We start from the raw sequence: 22,029 nt of genomic DNA, 5'->3' as shown, positions 1-22,029 counted from the left end.
CTTCATCCAGATTAAGGGACATGAACATGCGTAACACACTCTTCTGGATGGAGGAGTATGAGATCAACTTAAGGCCAGTTCGCGGTGAAGGTTTCCGGTTCTTGTGTGAGTGGGGTTCATAGAAATGTTTTTAGATTCTGTTTCAGGAAAGACTTTGAGGTTGAGTGGCTGATGGGCAGAGGATTAAACTTCTGATGCGAAGTGTAGGGAAGGGTTGAGCAGAAGATTGACATTCAACACAATGCAGATACTGACATGAATCACAAGTGTTTATATATAAATAACATGAATGTAAAATGGAAGAAAAAATACACCCATCAGCAAATCAAAGTATCCCCGGCCATTAATTGCCAATTCAGGCCATCTCCACCCATCACTAGCCAACCATCCACCTATTACCACCATCATTGTCGTGCTTAGTCCTCCATGGCTAATCTAGGCCATCTCCATCTATCCTGCCAACCTCGGCCATCTCTAGTTATCCACCCATCACCAAATTAGGCCATGTTTGACCATCCATTCCTAATCCAAACCATTCCCATCCATCCATACGTCCAACCTCTGCCATCTCCAGCCATCTATCTGTCACCACTCAAGGTTCAGCCGCTAATCAACGATTCACGATATCCCAGCATACGTCAAACCAACATAAGCCATCGCTCTATCACAAACCGAGTCTATGCATAACAATCCATCACACAGCAGCCATTCCCAGCCATCGCCTTCAACCCCGAGCAAACCTGGCCAAAGCAACTGCACTTTTTTATACAAAAGAGAAGAAAATCTTACTTTGCTTGAAGCCGTTTTTCACCTTCTTTTTCACCCAGGCCACCATGAGAATGAAAGGGCAAATCACACACAAGAAGAAGAAGACAGACCCCGCAATGATGACATTGGATGCAATGCTTTTTTCCTCTGGAATACATGAAAAACAAAAATGACAAGCATTAACTAGAACACCAGGTCAAATGCTTTTGCATCCACCAATAAACTCTGTACACATTCCCACTATGTCTAAATATGTCCTCCCTTATCAATAAATCTGAAGGCACTCCTTCATACAGCTAAAGACCTACGTATTGGAGCTTATTACATCTCGATAAGCTGAACATCAAACAAATACCTATTATTTAATTTTCATCTTATAAACTCATTATTTGGAGTGAATGCACCAAACAAACATGAATTATCAAATCAGTTACATGACTCTTGTTTTATTGGATGAGTGGAACAATAAGTACAAGGATAAAAGAAAAAATTGAAGGGAGCAGAGGTTTTAGGATAAAACATTAACTTTCAATGGCATGAGTCAGGAAGCTTATACCTATTATGGAAACACTGACTTTTCAAGGCTAGAGGTGGAAAGGGGAAAGAAATAATGCAATGTTGAAGCCTGCATAGGGAGATACTTAAGGTGTTGGCCACCATGAAACAGGACGAGGAATCCTATGGTTATGATATGCATCTGCCTCAATGGTTACAGGCTATGAGTCAAGGCAAAGGGAGTCAAGGTCAGGATGATGTTAGGTTGCATAGTCATAAATGTATTTGAAAGAACAGTTGTTCTGTAGTTTCTATCATTGGTGATGCCTCTACAGGAGTATTCTGACCAGTTCTACAGACCAGTGGCAGCTCCTCCGCTAAGGCCGACGAGCGTCGCCCCACAGCTCAAAAGGAAAAGGAAAATGAAAATAACAATATGTTATTATCAGTTTATTTTTCCAATTGTAGTCAGTGGCTCTCGGGTGGGGCACGGCTGGCCAGAGCAGGGGGGAGGAGTGGTGTACACTCCCTAAGTGCGCATGAGCTATTTTGCCGGCCCTCTTGGGCCGACCAAACAGTTCATGAGCACTTTGCATGTTCCCCACCAGGATGCATTACACAGCATGGTGAGGAACATGCACAGGCTCCCTGTTCCCGTCTAAGCACCGAAACATGGCACTCAGACAAATCACAACGCTGCATTTTCAGCGTTGTGATCTGCTCAGGGGAGCCTGTGTGTCCGGGTGCATCCTGCTGCCAGCCGGGACAGGAAGAAGGAAGAGGACGAGGATGGAGGAGATGCGGTGGGCAGTAGCTAAAGGTAAGTCCTTTTTTTCCCTATGTTTTTCATTCCTCGCGCCTTCCCCTAACCACCACCCCAATCCGGTAGCACCTGTTACTGCTACAGACCACAAGTAACATTATCCAACTTGTGGCATGAACCACCCACTAGTAGGCAGGGCTACAACTGAGCATTATACTCTGATACTTTGAAAATGGTTCATGGTGGAAAGTGCTGTTATCTGCTCATAGGATTTTGAGATGGTTGGTACGCACATCTTGGCTGACCCAGGCAGGCATGCCAAGTTTCCCTGGGGCCATGACCCAGGCAAATCTAGTCTTGACTCTGTGCCAGTCAGCTCAAATACCAGTTCAGTTGTATGTAGAAAAGTTACGGTAGATATAAACTACTGAGGATCAGACCAGTATGTCATTTCTATTCTTTGAGGGGCACCAGCAGCCCTACTGGAAACCGTAGAGGATGTGGGGAATCAGTGGAACCCCCAGTCTCCTTAAGAGATGGCCACAAAAGCCACTTACTCTGGAGGATTCACATGGACACATTCCATTCGGTAATGCCACTGACAGAAGCTCCGGCTACTTGGTCGCTCTTCTTCAGCTGTGTCCACTTCGGTGAAACTGTGGATGTGACTGCCCTGGTCCCCTTACTTGTATTGCTGGAGATTTCAGCAAGATTATTAATTAGATTCATTTGACATACATAAATGACACAATCTCATTATGTGATATTTCTCCCTGAGTCTCTTAATAAAATATGTTTATAATGCTTTTCTCCTTTGGGTTTTGTACCATGAAAATGATACAGGTTTTCTGAAAATCCATTTGATGGAATTAAAGTTACCACCTGAATGTGGTCTGTGCATGGGCAGGCCAGTGTTTAGGGTTGTACTGCCGGGTCTTACCAGTGTTTGAGGTTGGGCAGTCTGGTTCTGTTGCTAGTGGCTTGCAGTATTTTAAAGCAGTTTTGGTGCGTGTTGACTGGGCATGTGGTTTGGTATATGTGCTTCATCTTGAGTCCGTGTCCCTGACTCAGCATTCTGCCCAAGTGTCACTATGTCTGTCCCATCCTTTGCCATTGGTTTCGTTCACCCCCCTCATGATTTGGAGAATGGATAGCAGTGAGGGACTATGCTGTTAATACTTCGCTCTGCTTAGAAGTGTGGAATAAAAAATATTGCCTTAGTGTAACTGAATAGCTGCAGCCATCTTTTTTCCTTCATTTTAACCAAGCATACCAAGTTGTGTCTATCCCAAACAAGTAAAACTTCACTGTTATTCCTTGCATCATAGACACAAAGGGGAAAATTTACAAGCCCCTTGCGCCACCAGTGTGTCACTTTTCGTGACGCACGGGTGGCAAATTTTGATGCCCCATATTTACAAGGACACATATAGCCACCTGGCGAGGCTATGGCTTCGACTACACTAAGCATGTCAACCTTGATTATGTTGTGCACGTCATTCAGGCAGGGTTGGACAGGCCTTATGGGCAATCTGGCGGTGCCCAAAGAACCGATCTGGCAGCTCACTGTTTGGGTTGGGTTCTAGCTGCTTGTGGGCATAAAACAGGCCCACAAGCAGCTACAACCCAAGTAGTCGAAGTCATATCCTCGAAGGCCATGTGGAAGCTCTCCTTCTGGAAAGCCATGCGCACCCCCTTCATGGTGAAGTAGCAACTGCGCTCCATCTTGTGCTTGTTGTAGACCAGCATGGCATATGCCATTCCACTTTTAATAGTGGAATGTGGCAAGGAGCTTCTCATGCGCTGGCACCAGTCGCACCACCTTAAAGCCCTTGTTGAGTGGGCTAGAATCACAGCCTCAGTCAAGATTAGTATTTCACTTAAAACAAAAAAATCAATGCCAAATGGCATCCATATTAGGCACCCCAACAGACCAACTGGTCTGGTGGAATGTTTTTACTATAGGTCTCCCTGATATTACCACAAATATTACCTTCAGCAAGCATAAATGCATGCAGTCTCCCCTACCTTATAAAACAGCTATACAGCTTGTCTTTACAAGCTTAAAACTGCCCTGGTTTGCAAATGTAGGCCACTTTTTTAGCTATTTGATTTGCTAATGGGGGACACTTTTAACTTAGTGTTGAGGGTATTTTCTGTTCAAGTCCAACTCTGCATCCATGGCAGCGAGAGGGTTGAGTGCCAGACAGAGGAGTAGGTGCCGGAATAGTAGAAAGAAAACTGAGTGAAGAATTCCTTGTCCAGGGAGACTCTGTGTTACCTATGAGCTACAGTGGCAAATCCCAGTGAGATGACTTAATAGGTTTATGCAATAGCCTACAAAACCTGTGTGTGAACTTTGGGCTGCAGCTACACATTGTAATTTCAGCAGGATAGCTCAGTGGAATTATGTGCATGCTAAAGATATGCAAGTCATGTGGAGGCCATGGGTTTGAATGGTAGTAAGACAATGCACCAAGTGCAAAGATAGCTTAAAATCTCTGGGGCATATTTACTAGAAACTGGTGGAGCGCGGTGTTACGCCAAAATTGGTAATGCTGTGCTCCATCAGTTTCAAAACACTGGGATGCGCCGTATTTACAAGAATGCGGCGCACCCCTGTGTTTCCCCTAGCGCTGGCGCTAAAGAAGTTGCCAGCACACGCACCCTTGCATCATGTTGTAAGGGTGCCTGGCCTGCAGGGGTGATAGCTTATGTGCAGGAAGGGACATAAATTATTTTTCAGGCGATTCTGTTGGTGCTTCTCCAGACCAAGCACTCTTAAACTATACGGCCTACCAGTATGGATGACATGTGACCAGTAGCGGTCTGTGGAGGGAGTTCCGTGGGGCGGTGAGGCGGGGCGGGGAAATGTAAACACTGGAATATGGATGAACGGAGGTAAGTACACATTTAAATAAATAAAACGAATTTCGTTGCGCGCGCTGCATCGCATTTTGTGATGCAGCGCGCGCAAAGGAATTTGTTTTATTTATTTAAATGTGTCCTTACCTCCGTTCATACATATTCCGGTGTTTACATTTCCCCACCCTGCCCCTCCCCCGCCTCCGCCCCGCCTCACGGAACTCCCTCCACGGAGCGCTACTGCATGTGACTCCTACACCTTTTAGTCCTATGGCTTATGTAACATTTCCTATACACTGATTTTCACATTCACGTATGTGGTTGTCTCAGTGTAATATGTGTGTGAATTAAAGTGCTCAGAATACCCTACATTGGTATGGGTGGCGCTATAAAACTAATTAAATACATCTGAGAGAGAATGGTTATGGGGACTCAAGGGGCACTGTTAAGGGGTGGTAGTGAGGGAATCCGTAGCGGAGGTGATCATTGGAGGACACCAACAAACATTGTCGCATGGGGCGACATCAGTGCTAAAGCTGACCCTGCATTCGAGTGTACTGTGGGGCTTCTATGTTTGATTTGTGGCATGACTGAGTCAGTCCCTTATCCTTCCACGGTTAATACGTATGGCGTTATTGGGTAAAACAAGCAGCAATTAGTAGAATCCACCAGAGGCAACTATGCGCTTGTATGCAGTGTTTCCAGTTTGTGGCATGTCCTATGCAACCTATTACATTTAAGGGATTCATTGTACACCTCTTTAGGCTGCCAGGTGTAGAGTTTGCTGTACTACTGAAAGAAAAAACATATTTTTGTACGGTAGATATTGTACTCAACACAATATATAACCACTGATGTTTTACACTGTAACAGCTTGCTCTTTATGTATCGCCAACAGATGAGTGACTCACAAAGCTGTAGAGGGTAAAGAAAGTCCAACTGAGGTCATTTTGATCCACCTTCAAGGATGATCAGCCGAGTTGCCTCAGCTTGGATTCAGAGCTAGTTTTTCAAGGAGATTTGCAAAATACAATCCGTGGGTCAGCTGAGCTGTTTAACGGCCATTTTTTCGGACGTTCTTCTAAAACTGATCGAGTTGATGCACATTTTAATAACATGTTGCTAGTTTCCCAGTTCATGGCAGAATGGTGGCTTGCCATACCATGACATAACAGCGGTGCACCAGCACAAAGGCTGAACAGGAAGGAGCCGGGAACTCAACTTGCCCTCAATGTGGGTCAGTGGCATGTTTAGTGCCAATCTGTGTCTACGGATTCTGCTTTTGTGTTAGTCTTGCGTTTAAGACTTAAAAACAAATCACTCGCGCCAAAATGCAAAGATAAGAACAAGACTGGATGTACTACTCACATTGTGTTCAGAGGCCTGTTATAACCCCCCTGGCCCGCGAAAATAAAAAAAGGCTCTCTGTTTCCTCATTTTATTCACCGATAGCAGCGAGGGCACCACATTTCTTTCCGTCCCATGGCTCACCGCGCACGCTGTAGTGACAGGACCTACTTTATTCATTTCATTCTTTGACTCAACTCTACCTGCTTCCGCTAAAGCATTCTAAAAATAGACGGCGAGCTGTTTGTATGCCAGACGGGCACGGAAGTCGTCTTATTTCCGGAAGTATATGTGGTGCTCGTTGCCTTGCACACCCCGGAGGCTCCTACGCAAGTGATTCTCATAATCTCCGATTCTGTGGTAAAACACTATGACGCAGCAGAGGCGGAGGCGCAGTAGGCCAGCAGGCCCGGGCACGTGCCGCTATCATAGCCCAATTTTGGGAACGAAACCCTTTAGACGCACCGACATGCTTCTCTTTACGTAGCACATGGCACTTTGTCATCTCCGGGTTTTTAGGCATTGAAAATATCCTTGTATGCAGTCTAATTGCATAATTTAACTCTTTCTTGGAATCAAATTGCATTAAATTCTGCATGGAAAATCGATGCTTGCTTTAAAACTGGACACATATCAAACAATAAAACGGCTTCCCGTAGCTTTAAGAGAACTCTTTCGACTGATAAAGATGTTGTGTAGTACTTTCATTTCAGGCACCCCCAGGCACACAGAGCTCCCCTGCCTGGTTATGGCTTGTTTTGTTTTGTATTTGAGTTAGGTGAGCTATACATGTGATGTCCACTACTCCCAGAACTTAAGGACCTGGTTTAGGGTTTGGCCGAGAACATACTCCATCGCAAACACAATGGAGCACCCTGTGTGCGAAACTCTTGGTCCGAAATCGACTCATTTAGAGAATGGCAAATAGTACGTTTCCGTCGACAAAGTCTCAGTTGGCTCTCTTCAACAGAAGTTTTTTCTCTGACAGTCCTGCGGAGCAGGGACCTTGGAGAAAGGACATACAAGGAGAAAGCACACACAAGACCCACCAAATTTAGGGTAGATAGTGAAATGGCTTATTTTAGGCCTCATCTGAGACAGTGCATGCCCTGGCGCCTATGAGACGTCTTGTTAGCATATAGGGGGCTTTGAGCCAGCCCATTGCTTTCCACTGGTTGGCTTCACTGTTGTTCTCATTTCCTTTCTTCTCTTTTGTCCTTTTGTCTGGCTTCAGATTTGGTTTGATTTGATTTAGATTTTTATGAAGCGCAACAATTACCCGTAGGCATCAAGGTGCTGTGGTCACAGAAGTCCGCTGCAAACCAGTGGCAAATCAAACATCTACATGCTAAGAAGGGGCTGCTTAAATAGTATATAACTAAGTCTTAAGAGCCTTTCTAAAAGGCAAGTGCCCATTGATCGCTGTCACAGATTGGGAGAGCGAGTTCCAGAGTCTGACTGCAGCGACTTAGAAGGTTCTGTCCCCCCCCCCCATCTCTTCTTCCGGACTCTAGGCATTATAACCAAATTGTGATGGACTGAACGGAGATGTCTTCCTGGAATGTACCGGTGGAGCATCTCCCTAATCCCAGCTGGACCCGATTGGTGGACAGGCTTATGTACAATACTGATAGCCTTAAACATAATACGCTTCCTGATGGGGAGCTACGGCAGCTCACGCGGCCCCCCAGCAGCTGATTTTACACTTAGGTATGTCAAGGATCGCCCTGGCGAGTGTGTTCTGTGCTGCCTGCAACTTTGCCTGGGTGCTGATATTAGAGTCCAGAGAGCGTTACAATAATTAATTCTGGACATGACCAATGTCAGGGAAACCTGCTTCCGCGCCGAGAGAGGAATAAAGGAGAAGATTTTATTTAACTTCCTTATGAGCCAGAAACAGGTCACAACTGTACGATTGCCAGTCCATGAAGCGAGAGATCGCTATCTAGAATCCCCCAAGATTTTTGGCCTTCTCAGCTGGAGTAGGGAGGGTGCCTAAGGTGTCCGGCCACCAATTGTTATTCCAAATCGAGGCTTGCATCCCAAAGAGCAACACCTTGGTTGTCTGGCCATTGAGTTTAAGGACATTCTTTTCCATCCAGTCTGAGACCGCAAACATACAGTGTGAGAAATTATCTGTGGTAGCTGCTGAGTTATTAGGGATGGACCCAATGATCAGGGTGTCGTCAGCGTATGATACCGCATACAGCTTATAAGAGCGAATAATGGTGGCAAGTGGAGAAACGTAAAGATGAACTAATATAGGGCTCAAAGATGAGCGCTGCAGTATGCCACATGGCAAAAAAACCATCAGAGTAGTACTGGTTAGGAATTTCCCTCTGAGAGCTGTCCTTAAGGAAGAAGAACTATAATACAATAGCCCTATCGGCAATACCTATTTCTTGTAGGTGATCAGTCATCAGAGAAGTGGACATGGTCTCAAAGACCATGGACAGATCTAAAAAAATCAGAGCTGTGCCTTGCTCTTCATCCACTAGCCGCCTAATGTAGTCCATGGCCAAGACCAATGCGGTTTCGGTTCCATTATGTTTCCAGAAGCCGAACTGAGATATGTCCAACCATCCCTGATCTTCCACAAACTTCATCGGGTGGCCATTCAAGTGTCTCTCAAGAATCTTGGGAGGTAGTGGAAGTAGGAAGACTATCGGACGATAGTTTTTAAGATCTTTACTATCAAGATTGGGCATTTAAGAAGGCCTGATCACGACCTCCTTGCATAGCTGTGGATAGCAGCCAGAGGAGATACCGTTATTGATTAAAGATGCAAGAGGGCATGCAACAGTACCAGCCACCATGTGCAGAATTGCAGGTCTGCACGATTCCAAGGGTGAGTCTAACTTAATATTAAGGAGATGTTGTTAAATGATTGTAGGGGTAAGCGATGGAAAGACCGTGAGCAAGTTAGGCTGTTGGTTCTTGGACTCCAGAGTGAAAAAAGGTTCCAACTGAAGCTCACTACTTGAGGATTGCAGCATGCAATTTTTTTGTTTTGATAGTTAAGTTCGTCATAGATGTTAGTGATTCGGAGTTGGAAAAAACCAGCTACCTGATTTCCAAAATCTTTTGAACCATCAACCTCTCCAGCCAACGGAGATGTCCAGAGCTGCTGCACCACCTTAAAAAGTTGATCCTCTTCGTGTGTTTGCCCCTCCCCTGGAGCATGGCCAAGTACTGCTTCCTTTCAGTACCCTGTGACCTTCCACTGCTTGTGGGCTTTCAGAGGTGCTTTACATTTTTTTAGTTGTAGTGCTCCACAAAAGTGTATGTGTTTGGGGTTTTTTCCCCCCACTTCAGTGCCATGTTATTGTTGCTCCATTGTTGTTGCTAGCTCCATTGTTGTTGCTCTGTCATTGTTGCCCTGTTGTGATTGCTTGCCCCGTTGTTATTGCCCTGCTGTTTCCTGCCCTCTTGTTCTTGCCCTGTTGTTGCTTGCCCTGTTTCTTACCCTATTGTAGTTGTTGCCCCCTCTTTGCTTGCCACATCATTGTTTCCCCGTCGTTGATAGCCTCATTGTTATTTGCTCTGTCATCTCTCATCCTGCATTGTTGCTTGCACCGTGACACCTATTCTCCTCCTGCATTGCTTGCTACCCAAATCAACCCCCTCCCACATTCTTGTTTGCCCCCTGTACTCTAGCTTTGTTGTTTGTCGTGCCCCGCCTGCCAGGAAAACTGAGCGCTGGCAAAGTCCGTAGGTCTCGCTTATGCAAGATCTATTGACTTTGTAAATGTGATTGTTTTAGTTATGTTGTACAGTAGCGTGGCTACTGTGCAGCACGGTTGAAAGTGCTTTTCAGCCATTCTGCACATATGCTGTGCTGCTGTACAACATGGCCAAAAAAAGCATTGACAAAGCCAACAGATCTCATACAGGGAGTGTTTTCTCTATCCTTTAATGTTTTGTAGTCATCCTTGTGTGTTTGCAGTATGTCTTCAAGTCATAGTAATTCAAAGCCAGTATTTAATTTTCTTTTCTCCAATAAGAATCCCATTCTCCTATGATAAGCATTAGACCAAAACAGGGTTTCTATAGGAATTCTATCTACACAAGCGGACTAGAAGCAGAAGTACTATTTGTTTTAAATGATGTGCGATGGTTTTATCTTTAATTTAAAATTGTTGTTGTGAGCATAGAACACTCCACTTTTCCCCTTTCTTTTTATGACATATGTTTGCGAGAAAAAAATGTTAACATCTCCATGCTTGGTGAGGATAGAGGTATTAACTTTTACAAATGCTTGTTAAGAGTTCCTGCAATGTGACTGCGTTCACCTGAACTTTCGATGCTTATCAAAAAAAGCACGCAGATATTTCCCTGTTGCACTCTGTTCCTGTGTATTTGTAGCTGTTTAGCCCTTTGTTGCCCTATTTCCTGAATGACTCGTGACATTTTCCGAGAAACGTGCCTGAGGGGAATTTCCGAGAGCCCAGGAATGTCTGTCTCGTGCCTTGCATTTGACCCATGTATGGTAAATTTGTTTCTTGCTGAGGTTTTACCTATTTATGTTACCCACGATGTTCTCAACCTGCATTCTTCTGCAATGTCGCTGAGCTGGTATATCCAGAGACGTTTTAAGCAATGGGCAAAGTGCGCTCTGGCCCTGGGCCCCAGGCTTTCAGGGCCCCCCTGACAGAGCCAGCTCTGTCCTGCAGAATCCCTCCCTAATGACCTTTCTTAAACAGATTGTTTTAAATACTGTTTTCCTTTAATTTATTTTAATGTACATTATGTGTGAGAGGCCAATACAGACATTTTGTAGAGAAATGTTGCAATTATGTTTCATGCAACATCCATAAAAACGTTTCTTTTAGATCAAAACAAGGCCTCACATATGTGCAGTGGGAGGGTGTCACAGAGATTATTTGCAGTAATATTGGTGAGCTGCTGCTGTGTTACAATATTAAAAACACACTGTAACTATCCCTGAATATTAGATGCAAACACATTAGAATTTGGATGAGTTTTCCTGTGCACTGTCAGGGACCTACCCAAAGAGTTTATGAAAGAGCTGACATTGGATCATAAATGTAAAGCTTTTCCAAACACGGGCCCTCAAAATACGCTTGGCCCAGGGCCCTCAAAACACACTTGGCCCAGGGCCCCCAAAATCCTTAGGATGTCCCTGGGTATATCTGTTTTCTCGTTCTACGATATCGGGTGTGGCCTCCACCCCAGAATAGTGCTCTAACTATGCCAAGACCCAGCTGCCCCTCAGGTCCTGAACGTGCATTTCCTTCTCCTCTTTTTCTGTATCTGCTGTGACCATCGGTTCCTGTGATGGCACTCCGGCTCCACACTATCTGCCGTCCCTCAGTTACAGAACTTGCTATCTCTGTCGTTGACCTTGTTCCATGAATCTCCTGTGACCTCTGTTCCTCAGCTGGGAGCTCTGGCCATGCTCTTGTTCTGCAGTGCTTACATTGCCCCTTAGTTTTAGGAGTGTAAACTCTTCCACTCCTGTTGATCTGTTTTGCCTGTTATGTTTGGTTTGTAGAAATCCTTACCCTTCCTCAGAAAGAAGCTTCTTCAATCAAAGACAGTGCAACAATTTTTGCTTTCGTAGGAAAATGACATTTTGGGCCAGATTCATAAGCAGCTCTGTTGTAGTTGTAGAAACAACCAAATAAAATAAAATGGCCCCATATTTCTGGCTGCTGTTCCCAAACCTGCCCTAATTGCATTCTTAACCCATGCTTAAGCCTTAGCCACTGCCTTTATATTTACATATATGCTACCCTTCCTATTAGCTCTGTTGTGTACTGATTTCCCTGTCCTGTTCTACCCATTCGTACACTTCATTATGTTGACTTGGGTAGACATTTGCAGTAAAATACAGAATCCTTTGCCAGGTAACTTTTCTTGGCCCAGTGCTTTGGCAATATATAATAAATCACTTACTTTGTGATCTATGGGGCATATTATCAAGACAGGCGATAAGATTATCGCCGCTTTAGCGGCAGAAAACTGCCGGTAAAACAGCGATAATGGGCTTGATAATATGCTCTATGGAATTCCAATTGAAGCCCATGTTAGATGTCCTTCACATTTAACATGGGCTTCTATTGGAACTCCATAGAGCATATTATCAAGCCCATTATCGCCGTTTTAGCAGTAGTTTTCTGCCGCTAAAGCGGCGATAATTTCATCGCCTGTCTTGATAATATGCCCCTATGTGTCTTAGATAGCTCTTGCCAACAGAGTTTGCATGTATACCCACCAGCTGGCCTCTATGTTATTTGATTGCTATGTAAAGTGCTGGCTTGTGACACAAAGTCACTTTGTAGCACTGATAGAGGGTGGAATGACAGTTCTTGGGATCTTCCTGGTAGCGGTGTCTCATCATCAGGGGCATTCGGTGGTGCCCCACCATCTGCAATCAACTACACACACTGGCCAATGTGTGCATCACTTTCTTTATTTGCAGTTTTAGAACAACGCTCCCTATGTCATTTGGGGCATAGCTCTCTCGGACTTTAAAGACTGTGCAGAGAAATTTGGATTTTATTCTCCGTGACCGCTCCCCTTCGTCAATGAACACACATGGGGCATGTACTGTTTTTGTGATGGTCCTTGTGGTGGTGTTGAATATTGACAGCTTGTATTGGGAGTTGTAGGTGGTATTATGGTTTCGCAATATGTCTGCGTACTGCATAGTGACTAGACCGTACCTCCTTATTTACCAGTTTGCAGTCCTACAATCTATATTGAATCTCTAATGTGTATCTTGTCTCATGTTTTCACACAAATGTTCCTCATTTCTACTGCAAATATCTTTAAAAACCTGCAATATTCAGGAGAATTCCCCAGGTAGTGGTTGCTACAAATTCATTCAGATGCTCTTTGAAATGTTTTGAGTGCTTTCGACATTGTTATACTACATATTTTGCATAATTATATCACTTTAAACCCCAACACCAAGATTTACTGCCCAAGAAGATTTTTACAAAATGATTTTCATCAGTTGTTTTTAAATCCTTGCAAAACCAGCTTCCTATATGAATCTGAATCATACAAAGCTCATTAAACTCTATAATATATATTTTTAAGCAAGAACAGCAACATCACCTCAGTTCTAGATACATGTAATCATCTCATACAATCAACAGTTCACATACAACTGTTTATAGAGTACACCTTCATTAAGGTCTCTAATACATACGTGTGCACTCACAGTGGCGTAGCTGGAGGGGCGGTTCGCCCCGTGCAGCACGGTTTTTGGGGGCGGCAGAGGTGAGCAAGACATGTCTGTCGACTACCACCATCCCCCCTCGTCCCGAAAACAAGTCGCCCGTCGGCCGCCAGAACCCCCTCTTCAGAACAAGTAATCTGTGGGCCTCACCCGCCACTCATACCTGCACCGGGTGACAAACTTAGGATCCGACCCGGGTGACAGTAGGTCTAACTACGCCACTGTGCACTCTTAACCAAGAGCAGGAAGCCAACAGCTGTAGCAATAGCTATGAAGACTAAAATTGCCTTGTCTGTAGCACATTGTTGGCTATAACACTTCAAATCTGTATCGATAGAACTTATGATTACTTCACGGGAGTCTTGAGCATTGGAAACTGTTCCAAAGTACAGATTATTAAGAGTAACTGCCAGTATGCAGGATTAAGTACTCGTGAGTCAAAGTGATTGCACAACAAATGATGCCCTCCTGGGTCCTGACTGCTGCTTGCTCTTGAAGATATTTGAATAATCGAAAGCTGTTTGTATCAAATAGGCGGCGATCCTGGGCTCCTGTTGATTACATATCTAGTTCAAAGAGTCAGACATGTGGCAAACACTCCATAATCCATCCCATCTGCAACTTCGCTGACTTCTTCCTGGAAAACTGATCAACACCGATGCAGGAGAGTTTCAACCCAGGAACCTTTCTCTTAAGGCGACCAAAAGGATGGGTGGGACAAATGAAAAGGTACTGTGGGCTCCAGCTAATGTGCTCAAATGGTTCTTTCTGTCCATTATGATAGGTTGGTGTAGAATAACCATATTACCCTGTAAGAGCGGGTACACCCAGGAAAGTATTAATAAAAAGGTCATTTTAGCACTACCATTACAGCGTAACTGAGAGCGCCCCAACGTATTCCTAGAATTTCTGAAAAAGTCACTCTTGTGAACATAGACTTTTCCAAATTTGAAAATGGGTTTGATAGATGTGACCAAAGCAACGTAACCAAAATACAGATATTACAAATATATGTGGACTGTATGGAACTCGGAAAATTAATTCGTCATTTAAAAATCATAATTGTGTAGTTCATTTTCGTTGATAAAACAAATAATTATCATCCTTGACTCATCTGTTGTTACTGACATGCATATCGACAGCATATAGGGCTGTACTAATTCCTGAAACATTGAAAGACTTAAGTAATTTGTACATAAAATAGCGCTGACTAACCTGATACTCCTGCTACAGGAATAACAACAGTGACGACGGGAGGAGAGCAAACTGCGTCACTGCTGGTGGATCCATTTACCAGAACCTCGAGGCCTTCACTGAGACAGCTTTGGGGTAGAAAACAACGACATTAGGTTAGCTAAGTGCATATTTCTAACTATGTTTATACAAGCCCAAATTATGGATTATTTTTGCTTATTTTAGACATCTCTAGAGTTACATGAAGAAGATGCATGGAACATCAATTAACAGAGGACAAAGATGAAGAACAGTCATTTAACTGACCAGAGATACAGTCAGAGATATGATTAGGCAATATTGCCTGCAGCAGAGGGAAATAACAGCTGTTAATTACCCAACGAGAATCACAGGACTGTGTTTACTGTTAAAGGCAATTGTAAGAGCAAGGTCACAAAGCTTAGAAAGAGCCCAACATAGTAAATATTGCAAACATTCCAAGATATCTGATTGGAGGATCCATCCATAAAGTCCAGCCAAGACGCCGTGCTGAATAATTCGTAGTCCTTCAGATATGACCATGTAGACAGTGATTTTACACTTAAGTCTTAAAGGGGATTTTTGTTGGTGCTGTTATCATCATTAGACCCATTTAATCCACCTTAGAAGACAAGCAGTCTGCCTTGCTGGGGTTCCAAGCTTTTGATAGCTCCTATTCTCTCTTTTTGCCTGTTACTTTTTTCAGTTTTCCGTCTTGCTTCTAAGTTTATCTCCCTTCAACTTAGATATAGTGGGGTGAATTACTCTCAACTAATCTAGTAAGGGATGTACTACCTATGTACATATTAGAACGTGTACCTTCAACGATCATCACTATTGTCTCTTAGGCACTTCCTTAGTCTTAGGTATTATCATATCCAACTTAATTTTGATGTTATATGTATCGCCTTTTGATCCCCACCTTTGACAGAGATTGAATGCACTCTTGAATCTATAACTCTTTACTTAGTCACTTCAATTTAACTGACCAAGTGAAGCCCTTTGTCAAACTCTGGGTTTAAGCATACATTGGACACTGTTTAGTTTTTTTAGCATATTTAAAAATCCAGTGTGTCTAGCTCCTTGCTGGGACAGTTCTATGGTGTCTTGCCCCAGAAAGGAGACAGACACTGATTGATTTTTTTTCTTAGGCAAACAAAAATTCAAAGAAGTGTTGGAATAAAATGTTTTAGCTGTGCTGTTTATGTATCGTGTGCCCTAAGTTAGCATTTGCAGCACCATTTTGTGTTTGTCCGCCATTTTGAGTCATAATCAAAACTAATTCCTCTCTCTGCCTCTTCTGAAAGCAGCTCCGATAGTTTTCGTTTCTCCTAGGTTGAGCCATGCTGTACTAATGAATACACTGTTCTTATTAGCGCATACCTTTCCCACTAGATAGGCCTGCTCCCACCCTTAGAGCAACGGGCACAGGCAGAACAACCTTGGCATTAAGCTAGCGTGTGCCCAGTCTCAGGATCAAAACTCAACCTTCTGTACCTTCTTTGTTCAACTGCTTCCAACTGGAAAATTCCAGTCAGGGCATGTCTTTGTTGTTTCTGAATTGTACATAATGTATCACCATGCTTGCTGAAGTCACTCCCTCTGCAGCAATCCCAGGAGGCTGGTCAGACTGAACTTCATTTGTATGGAAGCCTGAGCGGTGGTCGCGAGTGACCCAGGTGCCCCTAATCGGGTCACTTCCTTCAGAAGCCTCTGTTTCGTTGCTGGGGCACAGACACAGAAGTCTGTGCCCCAGCAAAGAGACAGAGGCTGTTGTCTAAGGAGAAATCCAGGAAGCAACTTGCTCATTTTTGTGGCACAGAGTCATAGCCCTGCGCCCTAGCAAGAAGGCAAATGTTGTATGGATTTTTCTTAGATTAAGAAAAAATCCAAGCAGATGCAGGCTCGTTTTTCGGACACAGACACACACGTCTGCGTTCCAGAAAAGAGCAAGAGGCTGTTTGGGTCTTTTTGTGGTCTAAGAAACGAATGCAACATGTGTCTTGCTCCTGTCTGGGGCACAGACACAGACATGTATGTCCCAGCAAGGGGCTAGATGTCGTTAGGGGTTTTTTAGGCTAGGAACAAATCCAAACAGTACCTGAGGGACACAGCACGAAAGTATATGGCCTACAAATAATCCAGACAGTATTTGCATTTTTTTAAGAGGCTTAAAAAAAATCCCTGCAGCATCTGGCTCCTTTAGGGGCACAGACAAACAGTTAAGGAAAAAAAATACAAGCCGTGTGTGGCTCCTTGCAGTGGCACAGACACACAGCTCTGGCCTTATTCTCTCACAATACGAAGTGTGAAGAAGGCGCTGCATGTCTGTTCCAAATAAAGGAGCCAAACTATGCTTGGATTTTTTCTTAGCCTAAGGAAGCACACAAGATTTCCTGTTTATGCTCCATATCTATTTGCAATTTGTGAATGAAGCAAATGTGACACCCATGGGAAATCCCACCAACCTGTAGATTCCTCAAAAGTAGACGAAATTCAAAATTCAGCAAGGGGTGATTTTTGAGGTTGCTTAATGATTTCCCAAAGAAACTAATCATTGAGACAGAAAAATAGTGCTGAAAGTGGAATAAAAATTGGTAGCAAGGCTTTCGGGGGAAACTTTAGCATGGAAGACCAATCCACAACAAATATTTAATTACACTTGTTAGACTCTTCCAGTTTAAGGCATATCTAGTGTTTACAAGTTGTTCAAAGGATCACAATACCCAGAGCCAACACGCGAGTTGTGGTTTAACTTTGTACTGACTCTGCAACACTTCATAGTCGAAACGTAAATTAATATATGTTGGGGTTTATAAATACTATGTATTTTGAAATGTTCCCAAGATTCTGAGTTTAGGGAAAGGGCATCATTTGAATCACTCTGAAATCGGCATCACCAATAAAGTGAGGAAATGCTGAGGGCGTATTTGAAACAGTGGATTTGTGGACACAGACTTAGGAAACCAAAAATATAGGGAGCTTCAATAGATAATAGCAACTGTCATACCATCCTGCATTGGCACTTTTTTCCTGCTTAAAATGGCAATTCATAACCCTGGGTGGTCCTATCGTACGAGACAGGAAAGGCCCACAAGCACAGACATGAAGCACAAACAGCAAGTACATGAAAGAAGCTTAGAAAGAGGTTGATTTTTGGGATGTGGGTAGCTGTAGCATTTTGGCCTATGGTCGGCCTGTTTCTAGGGAAACCTTCGAACCTGAGACATTTCTGAAAACTACACAGAATGCCTTGCAAGCAAACTTTGGCTCAGAAATAGAATTGCCTCTTATTTCTGTGACAGAACATTCTGAAATTAGTCAGTAACAGCACACGTCTCACCACCCAGCCTATCAACACTTTTACTGATTAAAACAGTATCTCAAGTGTGCTTAGGTCTGTCATAATGGACAGGAGAAAACTGTGACCATGTGAAGTCAATGTAGTCTTTTAAAGGTCAAAGGTTTGACCTATACCTCTCCCATGCACTAAGCTTACCCACACATGAGTGGTACAGTTTTAATCAGAAGATGTGTGGAAACATTGGATGAGGGTACGTTTGCTGGAAATTATGTAATTTTCTGTAACAGAAAAACGAAAAAATTGTGACTTATTTGTCATTGCTTTGATATTTGCAGGGCATGTTGGGTAATCAAACATGCTTGGATTCGTCTTCCGATCAGGATGTTAAGGTGTCTGATTAGGGCATCCATCACAAGGACAACTTTACCTGAACCCCAGATTTCTTTGTCCTATAGGGCAGTGTTTTTCAAACTTTGGAGCTTGACCGTCTAGTGTGTCCCGAGCCTATTTTTGGTGGGTAGCAAAATCCAAGCAATAAATAAAGATACCTTTAAACTCTGTATTTATTTTGTCAAGTTTGGTGTGCTTCAATGACAGCGGTAAAATGTCAGGCCATGTCTTCTGACACATTTCTGCTTATTTTTTAATATGAGGATTGGTAATTACAAACTCCACTCACTTTGCAGTCAGAAAAAGAAAGTAAAGTAAACTTTATGACTATCTTGCTAGGGTACAGATAGTGTGAATGGAAAGGCTGTAGGATGTCAGTTTTTGTAACACAACACAATGTGAGTTCCTGTAAATGAACTCACACATTCAGCAGTTAGGAAAGAAAAAACAAAGCACAATTTTTGTAATTCAGAAGTGTGATGTAAACAAAGCTTTTAACAGAAACATAACAAATCAATAGACTTTACTTGGTGATGCACAAATTAAATATATTCACCGAAACCTGATTTCACACACTATCATTTGTGTGCAATATAGTATTTTTAGTATGTCTCTGCAAGTGTAGTGGCCAATTCAATAGAAAATGTGTTGCCTGTAAATTACAGTATGCTACCACCTAATGCTTTAGTAACATAAAAAAAATTGCATGCCTCATGTCTATTAAGGATAGAGGGGTTGCGAAAGTTTGTCTTTCTAAAACTTGGGTCATAGTTCTAAAAAGGTTTGGAAGCAATGCGATAGGGTATTCCTATTTAGAAACAAATAATGTCATTCTTATTGTATAGAAATGGAAAACATCAACTTACTTTGTCCATGGCTTACAGGAGCCATTTGTCTCATTGTTGAATGACTCCGGGGGACATTTCTGGCAACCTTCAACAACAAAAGACATTAATTAATTGATGGCAATCAAAGGAAGAACAAGCAAGCGCAATCTTTATATTTCAGATAAATTAGTTGATGTGAAAAGCATTCTCTCCTTTGCATATTAAATAGGTCGAATTCACTTTATGACTCACTGGGGTCACACATTTGTACAAAGCAGCAAACAGTCAACATTTCAGTGATGTGTCCAGCGTTAGACAGCATGCACCGTCAACTTGCATCAACGTCGTGATTTAGGTTAGAGCATTTGTTAGTATGAGCACCTCCACCTAGGCCCTTAGTCACGCTATTTCCTGTTCAGGACCTTTATTGTGACAATCTAATGCATTATGGGTGTTGTAGTCTTGCTTTGCTTGCTTTGATCTAACAGACCTGAAATCAATGATTTGCAGGTGAACCTGGAGTTAGATGGTTACTTTCGAACGAGTGGCCTAAAGTTCTGCCTAATCACCTGGACAACATCGAATACCATAGGGTACATACTCTTGCGTTCTTATTTTGAACATATCCATTAATGTAATTAATGTTATCAAAACCTATTGCCAAAAGCGCAAAAAGAACTCTAACATGTCAGTTTGACACCTGTTCTGTATAACTGTGGCATGACCATTAAAGGGGACTCCATTATAAAGCAAATAGCTCCACGGCTATATGATGGGTCGGCTTCATACGGCCACTGGAATTGCGCCCACCCTAAGCTGGTAGGAGCTCCCTGTTCCATCTGACTTTTTGTATTTTTGTTTCCCTCTCAAGTTTTCGTGCAGGATAACAGCAGATATCAATGAGAATTGTTTTAGGGTGGAGGTGGAGTTATTTCATTTAACATGAGATCCCTCTTATATATACTGCTCATGATGCAAAAGTGACTTGAAAGATAATCGCTGGCATTAACAAACAGAGGACAAAAATGGGGGGGAATTATACATTATTATAATAAAGGGGAAGAAAGAGTGTAGGGTGAGAGGAAGAAAAGGGGGAAAAGAAGAAAGGCTGGATGGAAAAGAAGGAAGGAGGAAAGTAGGAAAATTGAAAGAATGACATGTTGGATTTATGAAAAGAAGGGAGATATAGAGGATCCTGAAGTGCGAAACAGACAGAAATGAAGTAGAAGAGACATAAACATGAGAAATGAGTAAAACAAAAAACCCACGTTCCAAAGAGACGGGCAATGGGGAAGCAACCCAAGGGCTAAGACATTGTGCAGAGAAAAAAATCAAACTAATCAAAAGAAGGAAGGCTGACATAAAATAAAATGCGCCTGATGGCAGGTCATGATGACAGAATAATAGTACAAAACAGTAATGAAGGCCCATGATTTAAAAGAAGATTAAGCAAGTCATACATGGTTAGCAGGGTGTGCTGGAGCGGACAATGACATTTTTTTTTGTATACCCTCCCTATTTTGAATGTTTATACTAATTAGATTAATTAATTAATAATAATCGAACTTATGGAATGAAGTGAAAATTATTAACCAATCTTATTAATAACTGAAATACACGTGGGATTGCATTTGCATGACTTAATTAATTTGTAAACTAAATTATGTACGCATACTAATGGTAGACAATTAGAATATTGCATGATATATGTTGCTTTTGTGATGTATTTGTGATTTGTGCTTTATTTAGTAAGTATAAACCGCTTGAGTGTTGCTTTCTGCTAGATAAATACATACACATATGGGTATTAGCGAGGGAATAACATTGTATTAGTTATTTCTATGTATTAATTGCGTTTTGTGTTTCTTTTGCTTAAGTTGACCATTTGGGTCTGCCACAAAATGGCTGCCTACGGTACCTGACTTGACTGACGACGCTACACGAGGTTTTGGGTGAAGTGCGCCTGCGCTAACGCCAGCAACAGTGGCCTCGTCGTGACCCTAACCAGACTGTACCCACCAAGGTCACCCTGGGAATCAAGCCAGCATTTCAGAAGAACAATAAGATGCCTCTTAAATCCGGAACAAGCAAGACTGATGACCTAAGAGACATTATTCCATGTGAACCCTGTCGGACGATCTCTGATTATCCTTTTTCTCGTTTTCCTGTCGTTATGCTGACGGAGAGGACGGTGACGCTGCAGGACAGCTGTTTCCCTGAATCTTTGACGGACTGAATTAATGCCCAAACTCCTGATGAACTGAAATTACTAAATTTGATGGGCATAGATTTGCGAGACTACCGGATTTGACTTAGAGGACGACGATTAGCCAGAATAGGTAAATATGATGATTGGCGGCTTGAATAAACGAATGATTTAATTTGCATTAATTAGATAAAGATTGAATTGATTAACTACAGAATGAGTTGGGTTGTTTATTCATTGAAAATGTATTAATTTAAAGGTAAATTAGAGAATTGGAAATCAACCTAAACCAGCAACTAACTGATCCGTCCTGATTTATGAGAGGAATACTAAAGGTGAAGTTCAGGTCCTAATGAGTATCAGAATGTTGCGTAGATTTGTTGCTCATTATGGTAAAGAGGTAATTCCTTTCATGTCAGCGTTTGGAAGATAATCGCCTCCCGAGAAACACAGATTGATGGTGAGTGAATGTTGGTGTTATGGGCCCCACCAGCGAATGTATGGAGAGTGTGTGTTTGTGAGATCTTTGGTCTGTGACGGAGGGAGGGATTTTGTACTCCACGCTGCAGCAGTTTTTCTGGTAGCAGTATGATGGTTGTTATTGTTTTGGTTTGGTGATTATTGCTTGTACATTGCTTATTG

General features: G+C 42.7%; 1 protein-coding gene across 1 annotated transcript in view; it reads right to left on the bottom strand.

Moving 5' to 3' along the window:
• Window positions 1-22,029, bottom strand: part of LOC146867868 (tumor necrosis factor receptor superfamily member 9-like) — a 73,345-nt gene that overhangs the window by 5,076 nt on the left and 46,240 nt on the right. The window contains exons 5-7 of the mRNA XM_085608577.1: window positions 19,221-19,287; window positions 14,664-14,770; window positions 790-915 (exon numbers count right to left, since the gene is read on the bottom strand). Of these exons, the coding sequence (XP_085464703.1) occupies window positions 790-915; window positions 14,664-14,770; window positions 19,221-19,287 (300 nt within the window). The remainder of the gene's footprint in view (window positions 1-789; window positions 916-14,663; window positions 14,771-19,220; window positions 19,288-22,029) is intronic.

Source organism: Triturus cristatus, chromosome 1_2 (genome assembly GCF_964204655.1).
Source record: "Triturus cristatus chromosome 1_2, aTriCri1.1, whole genome shotgun sequence".
NCBI classification, from domain to species: Eukaryota; Metazoa; Chordata; class Amphibia; order Caudata; family Salamandridae; genus Triturus; species Triturus cristatus.
The sequence above is the reverse complement of the archived record's forward strand: the minus strand, read 5'-3'. Positions and strand labels throughout refer to the sequence as shown.